At 38.8% G+C, this 21,558-nt stretch overlaps 1 protein-coding gene across 8 annotated transcripts in view; it reads right to left on the minus strand.

Moving 5' to 3' along the window:
* Positions 1 to 14,127, minus strand: part of EPHA6 (EPH receptor A6) — a 517,785-nt gene extending 503,658 nt beyond the window's left edge. For 2 of the 8 annotated variants that reach the window (XM_067001836.1, XM_067001775.1), the window contains exon 1: positions 12,987 to 14,105. In XM_067001836.1, coding sequence (XP_066857937.1) covers positions 12,987 to 13,089 — 103 coding nt within the window. In that variant the 5' untranslated portion in view covers positions 13,090 to 14,105. Of the gene's footprint in view, positions 1 to 12,986 lie in introns of all 8 variants that reach the window. The other 6 variants (XM_067001793.1, XM_067001791.1, XM_067001782.1 and 3 more) reach the window with 6 other exon arrangements.
* Between the last annotated feature and the right edge of the window lie 7,431 nt (positions 14,128 to 21,558).

Genomic DNA, 21,558 nt, shown 5'->3' on the forward strand with positions numbered 1-21,558 from the left:
AAAATGGAATCAATGGACTCAAGTTCATGACATTTCTTCCCCACCCTACACTGGAATAAAAGCTTTTTTTTTTTTTCCTCCTTAGAACATACTTTTAAAAAGAGCTTGAACTTGCTTGATTCTACAAACCTGCATGCTTACACCCGCAGATGACATATTATTAAAGTTATGATTTTTTTTGTTCCAAACTAAACACAAAATTTTGTAAGTTGAAATATTCATGTTAGAGAGAGTCACAAAAGTGTGATTTTTAATCTCTTCCTCCTTCCTATTTTCTTTTCCTCTCTCTTATCAAAAATGCACTCTTCCATCTCATTAGTTGAAAAAGGACAGCCCACTGCTACTTTAGGAGCTTTAGTAATGTGTTATATCACTTTACTGCAATGAAAATCACCCCTATATTCCTTACAGCTGCATAAATACGTTTACCTCTGCTCAAGGAACACTACCTCCGTGACACTCATCAACAAGTTTTACTATATTCATAAAGCATTCCATATCAAGATCGTATCTTAAACCTTTTCCAGAGTTTTCCTTTAGTTTTAACCAGATCAGAAACCTTTAAACATGTTCCATATGGTATTGGCCCTGAAACCCAAGCATTGAAAGCAAATTGTGAGGTCAACCTGAGCTAGTACCTAGCAGCTCAAAGAATCAGGTCATTTGGACAATGTATTCACTGAATTTGGTGTAATCACATCTCATTTGGACATGAGAGTGCTGGATATCAGAAAAGAAGTAATCTCTTAGGTCAGAGAGTCCAGCATTCATGATCACAGATAAAAGTTAAAATACATTAGTGAAAGAAAAAAAAAAGAACAGTTCTTCAATCTCTCCTTGCACAGCTTGAATAATAACTGACCAACTTTTTTCCTTTTTGAAATACATCATAAAAAAATACATCTTACATCCCTTAACTAAAAAGACCTTTAACTAACAGTGATTATGAAGAGCCTGCCAATAGCTGGACTTTTTTTTTTTTTAAGTCCTTTAAAATATATTACATGCTACAGTGAAGTAAAAAGTCTCCGACTACAAACTGTTTTGGCAGTCTCATCTGATCTGGAAAGGTAGGAAATTCTCTTCTGGTCAGGTGGTAGCAATTGGTTCTTAATTGAGAAGATGAGCAAGACACACAAACTTGTCACCCATAAAGAGGTTTTTCATTATACAGCATATCAGAACACTTCACCCAACTTCAGTATTAATTTCAACCAATTTTTAACATTTCAAAGGCAAAATGGAATTCCTAAAATGGAAAGGGGAAGAAAACAAACAAACAAACAAAATAACATGCTCCCGCTTAAATGCAATAACCCAGTACAGACAATTCTTCTCCTCCATCTTTCTCTTCCATTTCTAGCCTTTGATAGTGCTTTGATACACTTCGATATTGGTACCATTCCCTCCCATAACACCAGCACTGTCTGGTAAATGTCTGGTACTTAGATCTGAGCTATGTGATGCAGCAAATCCAGTTCCACCATTTTCCTTTACCCCTTTCACACAAACCAAACATTGCACCTTTGAACTACAGTGTACCCTTACATTGGTCGAAGTGAGTCATCTGGAACTGCATTCAGTCATTCTCATTTGCAAACAGACAGAGTATGCTTTTTTGTTTCTTTTTTCTTTTTCTTTTTTTTTTTTTTTTCTGCTGTCAAAATATTTTGCTACTTGGGGATTTTTTCTTTCATTCCTACTTCTGGAATTTCAGGTTATCCAATGGGAGCTTCATAGAGTCCCTTACATAAATGAAATAGTCTGATTCTGCCAACACTGATGTACATGGTTATTAAATTCACCAGAAGCTGATGCATTAATGTAAATTGTTTGCCCATGCAATACATTGACAATTCCTGTTCCAAGCTATACATGCAAGTAAAGAAGATGTTTGGGACCCACATCTCAACAAGGTTCCCAAAAGAACTTTTTATTAGTCCCCAAGGTTTATGAAATAGATAATTAGATAGAACAACACATTCCTCTTTTATCCAAATAACCCAGAAATAATACCAACAGCTATGGACAGAAACCAAAGAAAAGGACCAGAATCTGTATTACTACAATCAAAACCCAAGTCATGGGATGTCAACACTTTTTGATTTTGTCAAAGCCCAGCATCTGTAGTGGGCTATTACCTGAGAAAATTGTTTTGCTTGTTTCTTTGTTTTATCTATAGCTAGATGGAAAAGTTTGAAAACATTACCACATTTTGCAAAACAAAAATATATAAAAAGAAATCTATTTTGGGCTACAGTTCTGCCTTTGTCTCACAATACTTGGAAGTTAAAATTTATCAAAGCCTACTTGTACGTGTATTTAATTTTTGTCACCAACTTTGAATTGGAATCATTATAGTACACTGGACATTATAAAATTCCTATTCCTTATTGTGTGCCTTCTGATACCTTCTTCAGTCACAGTTGACCTAGAAGCTTTTGCTTTTTTTTCTGGGGGTATTGCCTTACAGCAATAACATGAATATATAGAACATAAATTACTTATGTGATTATCGTCTCCCTAGTTTTGGTCTTGGTTTTCTGCTCTGGAATGGTCCAGCTGTCCTTTCCTATACCTCCCTTTAAGAAAGACACAGTGCCTTTCATTGACACACAAGCTTGCTTCTTTTGAATCTGTATGCTTTAATAGTGCCTAGCACAATTAGGTCCAAACTGACCCCTCTTGAACTGATCCTACAAAATGTACTGTAGTCCAGAAATATCTGGGAGAAGACTGATTATTCACAGCTTTATTTTCACCAATGCACTGGGCGCCGCTGAAAAGAGCCAGGCTCTGTCCTCTTTGCACCCTCCCTTCAGGTTTTTATGCACATAGACAAGACCCCCGCTGAGCCTCCTTTCCTCCAGGTTGAGCAGTCCCAGATCTCCTGGCCTCTCCTCATAGGAGAGGTGCTCCAGTCCCTTCACCATCTTTGTGGCCCTTTGCTGGACTCCTTCCAGTAGCTCAATGTTTCCCTTAATCTGGTAGGCCCAAAACTGGACCCAATGCTCCAGTCGTGGCCTCACCAGTGCTGAGGAGATGGGAAGGATCACCTCCTGCCACCTGCTGGCAGTACTTTGCCTAATGAAGCCCAGGACACCGTCAGCTGCTTTTGCTGCAAAGGCACATTGCTGGCTTGTGTTCAATGTGATGTACACCAGGACTTCCAGTTCCTTTTCTGCAGAGCTGCTTTCCAGCTGGGTGGCTAGGACTGTATTCCCCAGGTGCAGAACTTTGCACTTCTCCCTGCTAAATTTCATGAGGTTCCTGGCAGTCCATCTCTCCAGCCTGTGAAGGTCCCTCTGGATAGCAGCATGACCCCCTGGCCTAACAGCTTCTCCTCCCAGTTTTGCATCATCTGCAGATTTTCTGAGGACGTACTCTGCTGACATAGAAGTGATCTTCTCAAACTGTAAAAATGGGTTTTAAAACAAAATACTCTTCAAGTAGAGATACAAAAGAAATTTGTTCCTCCAAACAAGCGTATGGAGCAAGGTAGAAAGGAAAATCACTTCATAAATTATTTTAGACTAACCTAAACATTCAAGCAATTCAGAATTTCATATAACAATAAATAAATAAATAGAATTAGGTTTCACAAAAGACAAACTAGATTAGAAAACATTCAGCCCTCCAGGCTAGAGCCTGAACAATCAGATGAGCTATATGGTAATTTTATCATCATCTCTTCATTAACCTTTACAACGTATATATCATGATACATCTGAAACAAGAATGGAGGTAGAAATGCAAATCAGGAACAAGACTGTCTGTTGTCAGTAAATTTTAACATTCTCTATGTGCAGTTCTAAATGTCAACATCTAATCAAGCCTAATCTATTATTGATTTTCTTTTCTGTTTTCAAAATATCCGTCTGTGGCACCATTTCAATCAGCTTTTATTTCTTAAGGCACGTCTTTCAAGTATAAGATACATCTATCAGACTATAGCTATTAAAAATAATTTCCTGATTTTCTTTAATATGATGGAAAGCTGCTAATGCTAGGGCTTCAGGACATTACTTAAAATGAAAACTACTTGTTACTAAATTAGTAAGGAAAATGATCGTAAGTGAAATGAATAGGCTAAACATTACTGTAACTTTTGATGTACTGTGGCAAAAACAGGTATGCCACGAGAAGGGGAAAAAATGAGAAATTAGCTACAAGTGTGACCTCCATTCTAACTATTGCTATGGTTCAGGTTACCTAAGTCTTTCATCTTACAGCACAGTTTTCCTTTTAAACATTTTGAAAATTAAAATATTCACTCTGAAATATTTTATGTTGAATTCTATGTCTGAAATGGTCTTCTGCAAAAACATTTCTAATAAAACTGCTCAAACATTTCCAGGAGAAAGACAAGGGAAAATGTGTTTTGAATATTTAATTAATGAACACTAGCATATCTGTCATTCGGAGCATCTTGATAGCAATTCACTGATGTCCTTTGCTGTAAGTTCACATTTACCCAAGCTGAACTCGTTCATTACAGTAAGTTGAAATTTTGGTTCTGCCAAAGCCTATAGCGCATTAGTGCATTTCATCCTTAACAGACTACATACCAATTTGACTGGGCTGATACTGTTAACCACAGAGCAAAGAAGGAAGCTTATTCCAACCTAGTTACTTCACACTAATTCCAACCTAAGATACCGAGGGTGTGCAAGACAGTCCTCTCCTTTTATCTCCTGGTTGCCACATCAACAAGTACATAAAGCTTTCAGCTGTACTTTCATCCTGACAGACGTCAGAGAGAGTAGAGGAATATGGGAGACAAACATCCCAAGTCAAAGGCAACAAGATGAGGAATGGAAGAATGAAATAAAAGGAAACTGCAGGCACTGATGAATAGAAGCCATCCAGAAGAAGAGTACGGTTAAGAAAGGTAAAAAGAGAAGGAGAAGAACAAGTGAAGATACAAACAGCTACAGAATGGGAGGTAATAACCATTAGAGCTCTTAGGCAAACTAATGAAGACAACTCTGTTGTGTAACCTGTAAACGAACCTATTTTTCTTCAAAATCCCTTTGCTGTTTAACACCATCTACTGGCAAGGTGCATGTCTTCGTTACCCTCTAATGCCATGGAAGATGGCATCTCTCTTCCCTTAAGTAATTCAGATCATTTAGTAGATGATTACACTGTCAGTCTAAATAAACCAACATTCTACGTGAATGATCTGTGAAGAGCGAAAGAATAAAGAACTTTTCAAAATGTAAAAATTGCAATCAGAAAGGGAATTTCATATTAACTACATTTTTACACTGATGGGATTAGCAAGTTCCACACTTTAAAGTTAGGAAAAGCCAGAACTGAAGTATGACTATGACTCACAGTCTACATCAAAGAGAGCTGGTTCCTAAGACTGTGGGAGTCAAACAGGGGCCAGCTGGATGAGGCCTCTGCTGTGGGGCTGGGGCCTTGCCTTCAAGAAGGCTGTTAAGAGACCAGGTGCACAAAATGAAAGAAAAGTTTCAGATCTTTAATTTCTAATACAAATTCACTTCATCTGCATTCAATATTTTGACAAATTGTGTTTTGATAAACAAATTTGTAAAATAGGAACACATTTTTCCAAGCAAAGAACTTAGTTATGTACAGGAAGGAAAATACAATGAATTTAGCTGAAGAGTACAGTGAAAACCAAGGTGTTATATCTCTCTCTGCCACCACTTTTCTGTCCAATCGTGGGTATATCACAGAACACAAAGTGTAGAGCTGATCAGTGAAAGTGTCTCATCTTCCTTTTACCCAATTTGGCAGAAGATATGTCTGAGCTCCAGAAACACATAGCTCTCTGAGTAGTCAACAGTAGCTTTTTTCAGAGCATGTATAAAACTAATTCCTTGGAATGTGAAGTGGGTGTCACAAAACTGCTCACCTAAGATAAAAGCTTTAGCCTCTAACTCTTAGTTCAGTGACTGAAAGGAATATGGGACACACACACACGAGTTTTAAAGAGATTTGATACTAGAAAAAGAACTCTGCATGCAGTGTGTTTGCACAGGGCCACATATTAAACAACAGCAACAAGAAATGTTGACTCCTTCCAGCCATTTTTCTACACAAACCAAGATACCCTTTAGCTTTAGACAGTCTATAGAAAAATGAAGTATAAGATAACATCATTACACTCAGCTTCAGCAAGAGGAACCATTAACGTGGCATGGAATACCATCTCACTTCCTTGATTTTGCAATCCTAGATTTCTTCAGAAGCAGTCTTTATACAATACCTCTCTCTTCTTTGTTCAGTATATACAATCACCCTTCTTCCTTTGAAAATAACTACTTCCAATATATACTATTTTATAATGGCCAATCCTTACACTTAGCATGAGATTTTTCTGTATACTTCTTGAATTAAGGAATAAAGCTACTTATTTTCTAAAATTCTGGTCTGGAAATATTTAATTTAATGATGCCTTTCTCATATGCCCAAATCAGAGGAAACATTCTTACTGTTGTCTCAGCAGCAACAGGGTTTAGGTTTCTATCACATCTGACAACAGTCCAAGTACAAGTTTGGTAGAGAAGCTCATGTGTGTCATACATTGCATCATGTTTCTTCATTTTAAAATATTAACAGTATTCACATTTACCTAATTAAATGTTCTTCCAAGAAATAAGGTCCACTAAACTCAATGATTAAATCTAACATAATCCTCCGAGTGGTTGTTCCTACTGTATCATTCTAGCATGTAAGCACTTAACAATTTCAGTAATGCAAATAAAATCAATCTAACAGAGACAAAGGTTTTACATTTCCCTTACTTTCCCCTTCAAGGATCTTCAGCAGTCAGACAGAACTACACAATTTTATAAGGTCCCACTTTGTTTAGCAGATACTGCTGAATTCAGACTATGTTCTGAAATACGAATTCTTCATCCAAACGCTTTCCATGCTATCAATTTCTAGCCACAGAGAATGAAAACACTATACAAAGAATGCCTAAAAAGCATGACTAAGGAATGTCTACGTCTCTTTTTTTTGTCTTTTTTTTTTCTTTTTTTCTCTCTAATATATCTAAAATAAATTTGGATTATAAAATTTGAAATTTTAGCAGAAAATTTTCTACAAAATTTGATTTTAAACCAGCACTGGGAAAACTGGTCTGGGAAATTTCAAAGATAATTGCTTCCCCCAAGATTAAAATGCTCATGCATTATTTTACAGAATGTTTTCTAATTTGCTCTTTTATTCCTTTATTTTAAACTGAAAAGCAACCAGCAGCCAGAGAATACAAATCGCAGCAGCAAGTGCACTCTAACCAAGGGTCCCCAGCCAAGACAAATCACTCATTACATGCATCAATGATACTGTTTGCTATATGTGACCTTTCCCCTTTTGTCCTAGGTGCAGAAGCCATTAAATGGATTGAGACAGTAGAACTCCCAGTAAATACACCTTTAACTATGTCCTCATTCTCTGTATGTACCTTCACAGTAGTTTGTTACAGATGGTGCCTGCTGCCCATCCTTCTTACAGAAGTGACACAGCACTGATTTTATGCTAGGCTAAAACTTCTATAATTGCAAAAACCTGCTGGAATGAGGAAATGCTGTATCACAAATGCAGTTAATGCAACTCTATATTAAAACGTTCACTCTGGATCGCTTTGCTTATGTTAGTGCTTTTATCATAAGCTTTACCTGCGCTATCCAATAGAGAGCTGCACTGACCTATGAGGAGCAGCTGTGTATCTAGTCCTCATTAATCTGGTATTACTCTTCTTGGAGAACCTGTCAGCAAACAGTAGACGCCTTCAAAGACTGTCTGGAATTCAGTCAACTCAGAATTAATAAAACCACTTCTCTGAAGGGGAAAAAACCAACTCTATCAGCCTCTAATAAATCTACCTAAACACAGACCAAGAATTGTTATTCAAATAAAGAGTATTACACGTTTAAATTCTTGTTTCTTTACTGACTTTAAGCAGAATCCTTCCCAGACCACCGTAGAGCCCAATTTTCTGACTGAAAGAAAAGCAGAAATATCTGCTAGAAACTAATGATCTTTTTCCTTTCTTAATTCATTTCTTACTTTTCTTAATTCAGTACATCCATGAAGTGGAAGGAGCAGGGAAATATGAGAAAAGGAAACCCGACAGGTATTACTTTAATACTTAACTGTCAAATGTACAAATAAAAAACCATTATTGAACTTGGCCAAATATCTGTTGTTCACAAAGCGTCTGCTTATAATCAGAGCTATTAAAGTAACTAACTGAATTGAAATTTGTTCAGATACTGAACGTTCAGCTGTTACCAAATGAATTAGGGAATTAAGGAATTTGGTAAATACAGTCAGAAGAAATTTTTGAGAAATTTCAGTTTGAGAAAAGCCAGCAGCAAAGCCTTTGAAAAGCAACCCAGAACAGTAGACACACAGGACAGTCACCAGCCCTGTGCTTGGGTCCAGATGATGTCTAGGAACTGTGCAGCCTTGTTTCCCAACAAAAGCAAGATGCCAGGTGAAACTGAAAACATGATCTCTCTGAATAAATCATGAGAGATGGAGAAAACACCGCTCGCTGCTCAACTGTTCTCTTCAGTTTATACTTCCATAATTCCTCTACCATTTAGCTTAATTTTTGACTTGCCTTCTTTCTCAACAGGGCCAAGTTCTATACTTCTAAAAATACTTTAGTTCCTCTGAGGTGTTTTCACACCCCAAATTGCATGAGAACCACAGAAGAACAGAACTACAGAAGAACATAAGGTCTTAACTTATAGGTGGTTAAGCTATACGTTGTTTTTTTTTTTTTTTAAAAAAAAAAAAAAACACAAACATTTCCATATCAATCATTCTCGTTTGTCCAAAACAAAATAACAAAATATCCAAACAGCACTCAGCATTGCCAAATACAAAACCAGGACTATATCATGAGGCATCAACATCCAACCAGTTCATCTCAGGTATTTATGGCACTCAAATCTAGGCTCTTGGATAAAAAGTTGTTTCATGTATCTCTACACCTGTAGAGGTTCCAAAGTCATCCTTACCAATGAAGTCTATAGGGTTGTAAGATAAATGGGTAGAAATATTTTTTAAAAAAATTCTGAACAGCTTGAGGCAAAAATATGATTCTGCTCATCACTTTCTCTACAGATGTAAAAGAGAATAACATTTTTACTGCAATGGTTTTATTTAATTTTCTCATTTTCATCTAAGGATATAAATGTTCACAAATACCAGCTGGACAACTGAATAGCAGAATCCAACAGGATGAGTACAATACAAGCGTCAGCACAGCCTTCTTCTTAGTACCTACATTTCTCAATGTAAGAGAGATCCTCTAGGAGTAAAGCATTTTATGATTCTATTCTATGATTCCATGTCTTTAGAGGGAAGTTCAGCCTCTACACTCAGTCCTGGTCTCCTTATTATAACAGGAAAATTCGGAATGCTGTATTAAGAAAGACCACTTATCTGTGACAGATTGCTCTTATGTAAAAATAAATATCTGAATAAATACAACATCTTTGAACTGATGAAGAACGCAAGGTCATTAGTAATCTGTCTCAGATTTAATATGAGAATCAAAAGGTTTTATTTACGTACTTTGAGCTACCCAATTTACATCAAGCATAATCATTGCGAAAATAGAGGCTATATGAATTTTCAAAATGGCAGTTGACATTATTTCATACCTTATTATTTTTTCTTTTGCAGGATGAAGAAAATAAATAAGTATGCCTTTCAGAAGGAAGCATATAAACAAACAAACAAAAAACTAACATAAGTCTAGGAAGATATAGTGACACCTGGTAACTGAGAAAGCACACAACTTCCTTTTACAGTTCACCGATAGCCATGAAACATGATCAGCTCTGTAAGTCCTACAGTTTACTTCAGAAATTGATGGTCTGGTGACAGATAATAGCAGTTACAGTTTGCAAGAAGCCAGTGTATAAAAATCCTTTCTGGTTTATGTGTACGTGGAAACATACATGGATGCTTAGTGCTGGATACTGTTAAACCATTAACTGATGCTACCTCTATCTCAAAAACTCATGTTTTATACAATGTTCACGGTGTAGATGCTCTTATCTGTATCTTTAGGATTGAGAGTAGTTGCTCAATTCAATGTGTTTTGGCAAGCAGAAAACAAACCTACAACACAGGGTGAAATCTTGTACAATAACGCAACTTATTTGTAACTAGATGTCATGGTCAACTAACTAAAATTTAGATGAACGTGCAAGCACCCAACCGACACTATTAACTGAGGTTTATATTTCAAGCAATTCAATTTCAGACCGCAGTGATACATGTCCTACGCAGCTTCATGGCCTTGCCTACCTACAGGGTTTTTCTTAGCTGTAAAATCTAGCTCTTGGCACAGTCATAACTTGTTTTTGAACTTACCACTCCATTAGGATGAAAGAGTAAGTTCACTTCTCTGTCAATAGTATTGTTTCTGTCTGCCTAGCTACAGATACTGTAAGGCGCCATGCATTGATTTACGGGGTGAAGAAAGACAACCTAAGAGTCTTGGAACTATATAAAAACATCCTTCTGTTTGAGGAAAGCAAACAAAAAGATAAATCCCAACATAATAACAGTAATTTATAAGACTGGAGTATATTAATTCTCTGAAAATCCCTCTTTAATAACAGAAAATTCACCATTAAGGATGAAGAGGAAGGGCTCTCTGGTTACCAAGCTGGATTAATAAACGTATTCCCCTTCCACATTTTTCCCCAATCAAACAACCCAATAAAAACATTCCTTTGCAAGTTTGCATTAATGCTGATATGCTTGTAAATACAAAATAGAAGACCAAATATTTTAGATAGTAAAGCTAAGTTATAATTATTATGATAATTAATGAAAAACCAACAAGTATTGCAACCGTGCTTCCAAGATGTATACTCTGAAATATCACCTTACGAAAATATAAGAGATTTTTTTTTTTCTCAGCTAACTACATGAGATTTAAAAAAAAAATTGTAGCTGGGATTCCAAACATAAGTAACTAGTACTTTAAACTTATCCATTTAAGTGTTTACACAATATGCAACTGCTTAATTCTACTCATTTTCTTTTATTCAATTCCTGTTTTTAGAGAAAATCATCGTTAAAAGTAGACTTTTTTGGCTAACATTTTATTATTCGGGTGGTGTGGGTGTTCTGAATCACCTGTATTAATCCAGTAAATTTTAATTTCACATGTGTTTGGATGAGTTAGATTAATCATTTGATTTCCATGGTACACTGGCAATACCAAAGATATTAGAAGTTCCTCCTTTTATTAGGAGTTTTGTATCGAACTGCAGAAAGAGAAGTTAACTCAGAAGTTAGGAAATTCATCAGCACTATATGCAGCCAATACCTCATTACCCAAACATGTTGAGAAAAGTTACGTCAACATCAAAAACAAAAAACACACTTTATCCTTGAAAGCCTTTTCTTTGGGCTAAGCTCTTTTGGTAACTTTTCCCCATTTTTAACTAGTTTTTGAAACATTATTTAACTATCACTAATTTAATCCCAGGAATATCAGATACCAGTTTAGAAACTTACTTTAAAATGCCCTAATCTAACTTGCGCTACTTAATACAAATTCTTTACCTTTGATGCATAGAATGTGTCATGGTTATTCTATAACACACGTGAATAGATTTTTTTCGGACAGCATTTGTGTGTCTTGTTAGGCCTTGCAGTAATGTAGCAGGCATTAGCATGCGCTAATGAGAGGGACATAAAAGGAAAACCGTGTTGTGCTGCTGTGAAAATCTGATGTCTTCTAAGACACGAGTAAGGGCAAACTGTAACACAGCACTGATCTGGCTATATATTATCCAACTGCAAGCTGAAATTATACATCACATTCAGTATAGAAGAGGCAAAGGAATAATATCACTTGGAATGTCCATGCCACATCTGACTGATCCTTCAAGGTATTTGTGGCCGAACTATCACATTTTCCTACTTTCCTGATATTTTATTCTCTCTTTTTACTGTTACCCATGTACGTACAATGAACACTGAAAACAGACTGTAAAACAGAAGTGTGAAAATATACGAGCTACACATTTGGTAGTGCTCCACAACTAAAAACAGTTTGTTTTCTCATTACTTTCCACAATAGTCATTTTCAGCACTCCTTTCAACAGTAACAGGTACAATAATTTCTGCCAGAAGCAACGTTTAGAGCTGCCCTCCAGCTCCCATATTTTTACTCACATCAGACTAAAACCCTATATCAGGAAAGCTAAATTGTGCAAAAAAAAAAAAAAAAAGACTGAATTTAGGAAGAGATGCATCCTACATTCTCCACAACTAAGTAGAGAGATGTGCATTAAATAAGCAATTAAGGAAACACTCTGCTCTCTCTATCCAGATGTTCAGAACATATAAGACGATGTTTCACAATCAGTTATCGTGTGTTTTTTTTTTCCCCTGGTTCTATCTAACAAAATTTGATACCGTCTGAATGTGCTATGCAGCCTTATTTTTACTTCTCTAAGTAGGGTGATTCATTTTTTAAGCCACGGGCGTTTTCCTTCAACACAAGCAACGTGACAACCTGGGCAATTAAACTACCGTCTTCGGGAGGACCTGAGGAGCATGCATCTGTGCCAAAGACTTTACAGGGGATTTTTTCGGGCCGTCGGACGGCAGCCCGTAGAGCTGAGGTGCTGAGGGCAGCCACGCATCCCTGAGCAGCGGACGAGCCGCAACCTCCTTTAACGGGCGTTAAGCTCCCCCAGACCCCCTCGGAGGGCGCTTCGCTCCCGGCAGGAGTCGCGCGGACCCTAGAAAACCCCATTTCACATCTACAAACGCTACCGCTCCCTGTCAGCGGGAGGAAACTTCGCGGCCGGGGCAAGCTGAGCCGCTCGGCCGGAGCCCCCCGCGGGTCCGGCGGAGCCCCCCGCAGTAGCAGAGCCCCCCGCTTCCCTCCGGGAAGACCCCCCCCGTCCCGCCGCCCCCCTCGGGAAGTTGTCCGCGGGCCCCCCGGCGCCCCTCACCTTGGTTGGCAGCTCCGTGGCCGCCGTCGGCGGGGCGCGCAGTCATCAGGGGGAGGAAGAGGCCGAGTCTCCAGAGCAGCCCCCTCGCCTCACGACACCCCATGGCTGGTCCCCGCCGGGCTCCCCTCGTCCTCGGCCCGCCGAGGCTCCCTCCCCGTCCTCCTTCAGGCCAGCGGGGGACGCCGGGGGGGGGCCCCGACCGCCCGCCGCCCCGCCTGGCTCCGGCGCATCCACCGGCGGGGTCCCGGGGCACGGCGGCGGGCGGCGGTGCCGGCAGCCCCCGTGCCGCCCTGCCGAGGGGGGCGGCGGCGCCGGGAGAGCTCCGGTAACCGGGAGAGCCCCGGCGGCAGGGAGAGAGCGAACCCCGGCAACTTCGAGGCGGCGGCGGCGGGGGTCGCGCACCGCTCCTCCCGGCGCCCTCAGCCCCGCAGAGGCTCCTTCGGCGGCTCCGTCCTCGGCGGCTCCGTCCTCGGCTGCCCCCTCCGCCGTCCCCGCCGCGCGGGGCCCCGCATCCCCGGCCGGACGCAGCGCCGAGGGGCTTCAGTTTGCCATGGCGGAGGGTCCTGCCCCGCCGCCGTGGGCGGGGAGGGGAGAGGAAAGGAGAGCAGAGCAGAGCAGAGGGGCCGGCCGCCTCCTCACGCTCCCCGGGGCATCAGCGCAAGTTGCGCGGCGGCATCTCCGGCCGCTCCGCCGCCGTGCCCCGGCTCCCTCTGTGCCTCTCTCCCCCCGTCTCCGGCTGCCTTGGCGGAGGGGCGATCAGAGAGCGGGGCGGCTCTGCCGCTCTCTCTCGCTGCGCCTCGCCGCGGTTTTTGGGGCGCCACTGCTCCCCCGCCGCCCGCCGAGCGATGGCGGGGCGGCCCCGCTGCGCCCAGCCTAGCGCAGCCCGGCCCGGCCCGGCCCGGCCCGGCCCGGCGGCTGCCGGGTCCCCGGGAGGCCAGCGCGGCCCCCCGGCAGCCAAACAGCGGTGGGGGGAGCCGCTGGAGCGGCGGCGGCCCCTCCTCAGCCGCCCTCCTGAGGGGAGCGGGAGCCCTGTGCGTGTGTGTGTGTGAGGGGAGAGGAGGAGAGGAGGCGCCCCCTCGCCTCGCCGCTGCCGGCAGCCCACGGGTCGCATGCGGCCGGCTCGGCGCTAGAGGGGGTTAGTCGACAAGGCAAAAAAAAATAAAAAAAAATGCCCGGCCTCGGCGCCGAGCGGGTCTGCGAGTGGGGGCTGCAGAGTGCAGGCGTCACAGGGGACAGTGGAGACCCCCCCGGCCGCGGGCTAGCTGGAGGCTGCCTCTCGGAGCTGCCCCAAGGGAGCACACGTCCGTGTGGTGGCACCCCCAGCTGCACCCCCAATATTAACTCTCTTCTTTCCCCCTAACTCAGATAATAGTGCTGGGGATGCTGACTCAGACAGGAGGCCCAGGTGACTTAGGTGAGAGTATCTGCCCCGAGCAGAGCTGCTTGCTGCTACTCACCTGCTGCCTGGTGTGCAGGACTCGCAGCAGGGAACAGACACTTGGGATGGGTTTGCTACGTGCTGCACGTACAGCGCACCCCAGGGTCTGGGCCATTGGGGGTCTAGTTGCTTTTCTTTTGGTTGGTTGTTTTCTTTAATCCATGCAGCATTTCAGTTTCTGGATTTGTACAAAGCCAAAAAGAAAAAAAAGCAACAAGAAGATACTCACATCCACGTTTCTGAAAACAACTTCCTAAAATCAGGTGTCTAAATCCAAATGTGGGAGAACAAAAGCTGTCTGATTCCCAAGGTTTATGAGTGTCCATCAATCCCATTCAAATCAATGGGTAACACAGCTACAATATATTACACCAGAGGATATCAAAGTTCCTGCTGAAGTGCCTAAAGAGACATGCAGAGAAGCTATATATTGAAACAATTACTTTGTAATGCAAGAATAAAGAATTAAAAAAAAAAAAAAGCATCAGCTCTTACGTCAATTATTTTCAAAGGCGTTGCTCAATAAAAAAAGCCAACACAGAAATATATATTTTATTTTTATGAGGTGAATCTTTCCAGATTACTGTTGGCCTACAATATTGCAGTCTTTCTGACATTTAGCTGAACAATCTCCTATAAGAAAATTTTATGCAAAAAGAAAGTTTAACAGGAAAAGCTTAAGGAAATATTTATATATAGCCAAATAGTGATTAGTATTTTGCCTTCGTTTCATGGTGGAGGTAAAAGGAGAAAGTTCAGTTTTTAGCATTTCATCTGAATTTCATTATGAGACTTTACAGTCCACATGGTAGTGTTCTACTTTAGAAATAACAAGGTCAAAAGGCACGTAACAGTGACATTACAGGGCTAGCACTTTGGAGTAATGGGTGAGAATTTAGATTCTTTATCTGCTCCAATTCTCAGTTCAGTAGTAAGATGCTTTCCAACCAGACTGACAGAAGAAATTAGTGCATGACATCACATATAAAGTCTCCCAAATTAAGATGGGTCATTTGGTCCTCATGCATAAACAATACAACTGCTTTTCCTCAGCCTCTGAAAAAGATTTGTCACGTGTTAAGGCAAAAGTGAACTTCACACAGCAGAAGTAAACTGAAATTCCTTTCCTCACATCTGTTATCATATGACACAGGTTGGGGCTTTTTATGGGAGTTTTTTCTCTTTTATGGTAGTAACACACATGTATATATGTTTATATGTGTATATGCACTCTCCATGTGCACTCCACTCTCCATAAGTACATGTCTGCATCACCATATATATCTGCATAAACATCATGGGGGCACACTATACATTATCTATCCTTACTTGCCATTAATGAAGTCAAACTAGATTTTTTAAAGCAGCTTAGATGGTCTGGTTTACCACTTCTTTCACTTCTATGTGCCAATTCAGAATACATCTGAATACAAAAAGGAGGCAGTCAAAGATGTCATAGGGACAAAGACAAATCTTTCTATGTCCTCAGATGGAAAGCATAGTTTAGCCTCCTGATAACCTTGAACTTCACAACTAGTTAGGAAGCAGTTAGGAAGCAGCTAAAAGAGAGCTTTTTCTCTGACGAGTCCATTCACCAACATTTACTTGCTTACAGAATTTCTGGGGAACAACTTTGAAAAAACACCTCTCATTCATTTATATACAAATTAATTTTTATAACTACGTATTACCATGATAACCAAATTAAATCTTAATCATTGTGCTTTTACCTTTCAGACATGCAAACATGCTAAACATATCAGAGGAAAGCAAAAAAATATATAAAAAAGTAGAGTCCTATTTGTATACACTTTTTTTTTTCCCCTGAAATTTAGAGCCACTTAGTATTGTAAACCGTAAAACAAAATTTATTGCTAGTGCATAACTGTACCAGCTGAAACAAAGAAAAAGAACCATGGTTTGAATATCTTCATACTCAGATTTCTAGAGAGTATACTTTTCTATAAGCAAGGAAATCCATATGTTCCCATTCTTAAAAGATAATTTTATATGTCCTGGGAACAGAAAAAATACCCCTTCTATTTTCAATGCTATTTTCTTAAATAGAGAGATCATATTTCTGTCGAAAATAACCAAACCAAACCAAACCAAACCAAAAAATGATACAGCATAGACATAGAATTACACATAATTAGCTGTCCTTTCTTGTTTGTGCAGCTAAGTATACATAATTTGTCTTTAATGTACCACAGTTGTTAATTATAATAAAACAAATTGTGACTTCCTGGAAAAAAAGCAAAGCTATTCTTTTTTCATTAAAATTCCCCATAATATAGAGCGTTGTGTTGTGTGTTAGTCCTTTGAGCCATCATTCACAACTGCATGTGATTTAGTGTGATCAAAGTAACCATTTTAATTAAGACACTGACAAAGAACAGATTTACAATAAACTTAAAATGCATTTGCCATGCAGCAGTCAATGGGATTCTGTGATTTTAAAATTACCCTAATATCTGGACCAAAACACCTGCCTTCGGATGTTTTAGAAGAGTAACACTCACACTTCCTAACCTAAACTATAACATGTAAACTGCAAAAAAATATAATGTAATATTGATCCCTTAAAGTCTGAGCCAACAGCTTTTTTAATGAATAAAAGTCACTGCCAATTTGGCAGTGTAACCAGAAATTAATCTTTTCGTAGCATATCTCCTACTCAGGGTTCTAAATTACACTTCCCATAAAATTGAATGTGAACTCCATTTTGTTATACATGGTATTCACGTTTCTATAGAATTAGAACTGTAAAATTTTCGTTTGAATGAGTAGGCCCTTTAGTTAACTACTATGTTTAATTTTATAGTAAATTTAATGACAGGTTGACACTAGAGCCTTGATACTTTTCCTTCTGACTACTGTAGTCCCCAAATATGCTTATGTGCAAATGTGCAGCAATTCACATGATATATTTACAGATTATGACACTTTTCTATGTTCAAAAAGTGACCCTCCCCAACACCAAGGGAAAAAAATGAAGGTTCATAAAGTTTCAGGATTATTTCCTTCATTATGATTGATACAGAAAAAGATAATAAAAGAGAAAGGGATTGTAATAAAAAAGAAAACTGTATTCACAGAAATCTGTTAGAAAGATAACTGTACTAAACTAGGCTAAATAGGTATTTGAATTCTGGCATTAAAAATACTCTTTGAAGTACAGAAGTAACATCAACACTTTAGTCATAAATATACTGTGTTGTGGAATGTTTGTTACAAGCAACATTTCCTGTATACACAGGATCCAGAAAAGTCATTTGCAAAGTCTTTCCAGTTAATTATGTAAGTTATGTTATTACATTACCTCTTTCTTTTCTGTTGACTTGTATATAATATAGACCTATTTCTGAGCACGCTAATTCTAATGTTCTGCACCATGTAAGAAGGTACAATTTAATTAAGTGACAATGAACCAATTATACTGAACAATGTTTTAGGGAAATTACTGACAAAACGTGTAGTATAGTAGTTTCATCCCTATCTTTTTACATGCACAAGCTTTGAATTGCCTCAAATTATTTTTACACTAAAACTACTGAATTAGGATTATAAGATTATATGATGTACAAGATCATAAAATGTTGTACATTTTTCAAAATGTATACATTACAGTTACAGAATTTGTGTCTATAGGACAAGTCTTTCTCAATTTCCTTTTCCATTTCCACATTAATTCATAAAATAAACAAAATATAAAAATTGTAAAGGTGGTGATCCAGGCCAATCCGTTCACATTTTTTTACTTGCGGTTTCTACAAGTAAATCTAAGTATTCGGATTAACAGGCAAAGCAAAGGATACAATTTCAGGGGTTTATATTTTGTAGGAGTCTAATAATAATAGAATTGCCCTGGAATTCTTTCAAGAATAACAAATTGCTTGGCAGTGAGTATTTTCAATATCTGAATTTAGTGAGTGGAATCATGCTGCAGATGGGATTCCAGAATTCAAAATAAAGGCAGCAAAATGAATTAAGTTAAAGATCCTTAAGCAGAAGAATTGATGGTCTGGACCACAAAGGTAACTATCATGGCCTCGCTGACAACAGAGGAGCAAAAGTTTTCCTCGTAGTATTGGCAAGGGCATGTCAGAGATGTAGGTATGACTCTGGTTTAGTAGAGCATCCAAATTAAAATGCAAGAAAGAGCAGAATTATATACTAATCGGGCTTGGGAGTGCAAGAAAGGTAAGCTTTTGTATAAGGTCTTTATCCATCTCCGTCGATCAAACAATTCCCGCTGATTTAATTGCAAGCTGAGTTGGGTCTCAAAATGATAAAAGAGTTTTATTCATGAACAAAATGCTTTGGAAAAAAAAATGTAGTTACAAAACAGTGAATCAGATTCTATTCACACTACCCAAATAGTCCGTTTGACATAACCTAGAGTGATTAAGTGAGGGCATACTTCAAGACTGTGTCTGAGCTGTTTATCTCCTGGAAGTTAGAAGACTTACATTGCACTCTGACAGCACATAAAATCTGTTAGTTTTTGTTTGTTTGTTTGTTTTCCTAAGAATATTTAGAACCAATTAATGATAGTAGTGAAATATTTATTTAGCAATTAGAAGTAATAGTAAATATAACCCTTACTGAATGTATGATGTTAATACTATAAACATTCTGGGTTACAGGTACCAGATTATATGCCCAGTTTTAAGGATCTAAATTTCAAATTGTTATTAAAACATTACCGCTAAAATCTAAAAGCATACTTATGGCTCTGAAAGAGAAAATTTTTAATTTGTATCCTCGACATTTATGAAGAGAAAGAACTTAAATTTCATGCCACAGTCATGAAAATGGTGAAACCAAAAGTGAGGTCAAACCAGAGTTTTGCTTTTGAATGCTTTTAGCTATGGGCAAATTAGAGCTGCCTGTGTCTAAATACTCGACTTGAGTTCTATAATACCTTAGAAAAATGGAAAATTTCACATGCTTTAATATATATTGCTTCTGAAATCAAGCCCTGTGGCTATATACTGTTTTACTTGATCTAATACTGTATCAACTTAAAGATTTGAAACTTCCTAATTGTTTTTCTCTTTTTCGTACTGTTGCCTTGTAGATGAAAATGAGAAAACAGTGAGGTTGGCTCAGTACAAATAAGAGTAAAGGTAAACAACCAAACTTATTATAAAGACATATTTTTGTCCTTACTGAACTACAGCTTAATGTAGAAATCGCTTCAGGCACTGGAGCAGACATGTTTATCATTACCAGAGATTAATGTTTTGTTTGAGCAGTAACTCCTATTCATGCCTTCATTATCTCAGCAACTGGTGTGATGTGACATACATTTCTGCACACCAAGTTGAGCCAATCTCCTCGAAGAGAAAGCAATCTTTCCCATGGAAAACTAGCAGCAGGATGTAGTAACTTTATTGTATGTGAGACATGGGTGGCAATTATGTCAACATAGCTGATACAATCTTTAACTACTTCTGAAAACGATGAGTCAGATCGTTTCAGTTATGTGCAATGGTCCTTCATACCACCATAAACCTAATCTGGTGCTGTCACGTAGACTTAAACTCCATGTGAAATATTTTAACTAGTTTCGAAAAAGGGTTAGCCTCAAGTATACTATTCCAAGTCCAAAAATATCCGTCCTTGGCACACACTCAGACTGGCATACAGGAAGTAGCCATTCACAATCACTCCAGAGAATTCAGACCTCCCAGGCAACCTTTACTTTGACCTTAAAACATGAAAAAGACATCTTGGAATGCAGTCATAATCTACTAATTGAACTTCACAAAGCAGCAATGTGTCAGAGAGTTCATTTATTTAAAATAGTCACAAAACGTCTAACACCTTCAAACACAATTAGCATTTATTAGTGTCAGAAACCCTAAAAGTGCAATTTTGCTTGGACACCATGTCCCTTGCCATCAGCAGTGACAACTCATATATTTGATATTTGAAGAATGCACTTTATATTTATACATATGTATGCCTGTGCGTGTGTATAAAAATATGTATGCACAACTGCTAAGTTTTTCAAATATGTGACCAGACACTGAAGTTCAAATGGTTGCTCTTGATTTCAGTTATCATAAGAAATTATCTGTTTTGTGAAGAAATCAGGTAGTCTATATATCCTAACTACACATTTGGCAAGTTAATATTCAACGATTGCTTAATTTTTAAAGAAACGATAGAAGGGGTAACAAATTGCAGACTTGTATTAACTATTATATAGGAAGCCATCATCTAAATCTAGCTACCTTCACAAATTTCATATTTGATATTCCCAACTTTTTACGTTCTTATCACTTTTATAAACTATGTACTTATATCATTAGATGCTGGGTTGTGTCATTATGATCAGCAGACATTTTTCAACACCTGTGGAAACAGCTATATTCCCAGAGCCATCTACCCTTCAAACAGTCTGACTGAAGGTATTCTGTCTAGAAATAAATCACAGAAAGCGGGACTGGGCTAGACTGTTCTCTTCAAGGCAAGTTCTTAGGCTTAATGCTTTGAGTGGACACCCGTGATATCTTGAAAATCCCTATAAGATCTATGAAATTTATCTTCTATGCTAGTCTTTCTTCCTTACAATACAATGACCTAAACTTCTTAAGTAAAGAAATTAGGGTAGCAGGGTAAGTATCCAAATGCTATGATAAACAATTAAGAGACTGGTTAAAGAAAGCTGTTAGGTGCCAACAAACCTTATTTATAAAACTCAGGAAATTTTATTTCTATTAAAAAAAAAAAGTTGAAAAGACATGGACTCAATTGTTAAAAATTGAGATCTGAGGTGTCTTTTTGACACATTGCTTTTGTCTTATGAACAAATTACTGCAGATTTTTTATTTTGTTAGCATAAAATATGTCTTAGTGCCTGATCACTCTTCCTTCAATGCACAGGATTAGTAGCATTCAGGACTCTAAAACTAAGTGAAACAGCCAGGTATTACAACATCACTTGTTGCAGGAGTCAGAACATAGCCTTCAGGAAGACAGACTCAGTTCTGTCCTGACCTTTGCTACAGCCTTTTTCTGTGACATCAAAACCACTGAAATCAATGTTAATCACAGGTAGTTGCACTGATTGTGTAGGTAGGAGTTGTCAGTTATAGATAACAGGTGGTAGTGATGATAGGT

The sequence above is a fragment of the Anser cygnoides genome, chromosome 1 (assembly GCF_040182565.1).
Source record: "Anser cygnoides isolate HZ-2024a breed goose chromosome 1, Taihu_goose_T2T_genome, whole genome shotgun sequence".
Classification (NCBI taxonomy): domain Eukaryota; kingdom Metazoa; phylum Chordata; class Aves; order Anseriformes; family Anatidae; genus Anser; species Anser cygnoides.